The following is a 1,343-nucleotide window of genomic DNA, read 5'->3' on the forward strand; positions in this document are numbered from 1 at the left end:
TCATTCCCTTGTGTCCTCTCCTTCCACCCTTCCCGTTTTCATTCCCTTGTGTCCTCTCCTTCCACCCTTCCCGTTTTCATTCCCTTGTGTCCTCTCCTTCCATCCTTCCTGTTTTCATTCTCTTGTGTCCTCTCCTTCCACCCTTCCCGTTTTTATTCCCTTGTGTCCTCTCCCTCCATCCTTTCTGCTTTCATTCTCTTGTGTCCTCTCCTTCCATCCTTCCTGCCTTCATTCCTTTGTGTCCTTCCTTTCTTCTGTCCTTTCTGATTCCCTCCATCCTTTATTCCTTGTGTCCTATTTTCTGTTTTCCCATGTATCCTTCTCCTTTCCTCCTATCCTCCCTTACATCCACCATATTAATCTATTAATGGTTCTGGCAGGAATTCCTGCGTTCTTGTGCAGGAGAAGCTCCTGAACTTTCCAGGAGCTTTGGCCCCCGTCAGGAACCAGCTGAACTATAATCTCAGAGATGTCCACCTTCCATCCTAACAGCTGTCCTTCTCCCGGCAGCGGTCCTGGCGGCTGGGACAGCGAGGACGATGTTGACGTCGATGACGAAGACTCTGTGACAGCGGCGCTCGGCTGTCTGGGGCCACTGGGCGGACTTTTGGCCCCTGAGCTGCAGAGATACCAGAAACATCTCAGAGGTTGGTGACCAGTCCAAAGAGAAATGATCTGGACCCTCATGATCAAACCAAAACTTTCAAGTTCTACTGAAAATGTAAATATTTTCCAAAAAAAATAGCAAACAGCTTTAAACTTTAAAGAGTTTTTAGAGGATGATACAAAAACTCTGATTCAACGTTTCATTTCATGAGGATCTGAAATTTATAGCAGGCTTTTAAATCAATTCCTTCAACCATCTTTTTGTCCTGTGTTTCTATCCAGACCAGCGAGTCGAACAGGAGAGCTTTGCTGAGGTGAGCCCAGGAGCAGTGGGAGGAAGTGCTAAAGCGGAGCATCAAGCGGCCATCAACAGCATGATGATGGAGAGGATGAGCACGGACATCACTGCACTGAAGAAGCAGTACACTCGGATTAAGAGGCGGCAGCAGCAACAGGCTATGCAATTCTACATCCGCACAGGTGAGGGCGCACCATCCCGGTTCTCTGCCCCGAAGAGCCTAGTTTAGGATTCATTCATGGAAACAGCATTCTGTGGATCAAAGAGGCAACAAGTTGGACCCTGGAGGTCCTGAAGGTTTGATCATGCTGTGTGACTCGCAGGACCTGGACCTGAGGTGGCCACAGACCCAGAGGTTCTTCAGGACGGTTCCCTCAAACGCATCGGCAGTGCTGAGCCCAACAGTGATGGTAGTGGAGTTTAAATATGCAGAACTTCT

At 48.6% G+C, this 1,343-nt stretch overlaps 1 protein-coding gene across 1 annotated transcript in view; it reads left to right on the plus strand.

Annotated features, from left to right (window-relative positions):
* Positions 1-1,343, plus strand: part of tbc1d30 (TBC1 domain family member 30) — a 34,715-nt gene that overhangs the window by 24,669 nt on the left and 8,703 nt on the right. Inside the window, exons 13-15 of the mRNA XM_015402125.1 lie at positions 511-647; positions 889-1,086; positions 1,228-1,314. Coding sequence (XP_015257611.1) covers positions 511-647; positions 889-1,086; positions 1,228-1,314 — 422 coding nt within the window. The remainder of the gene's footprint in view (positions 1-510; positions 648-888; positions 1,087-1,227; positions 1,315-1,343) is intronic.

Source organism: Cyprinodon variegatus, unplaced genomic scaffold (assembly GCF_000732505.1).
Source record: "Cyprinodon variegatus isolate N-32 unplaced genomic scaffold, C_variegatus-1.0 Scaffold1302, whole genome shotgun sequence".
NCBI lineage: Eukaryota > Metazoa > Chordata > Actinopteri > Cyprinodontiformes > Cyprinodontidae > Cyprinodon > Cyprinodon variegatus.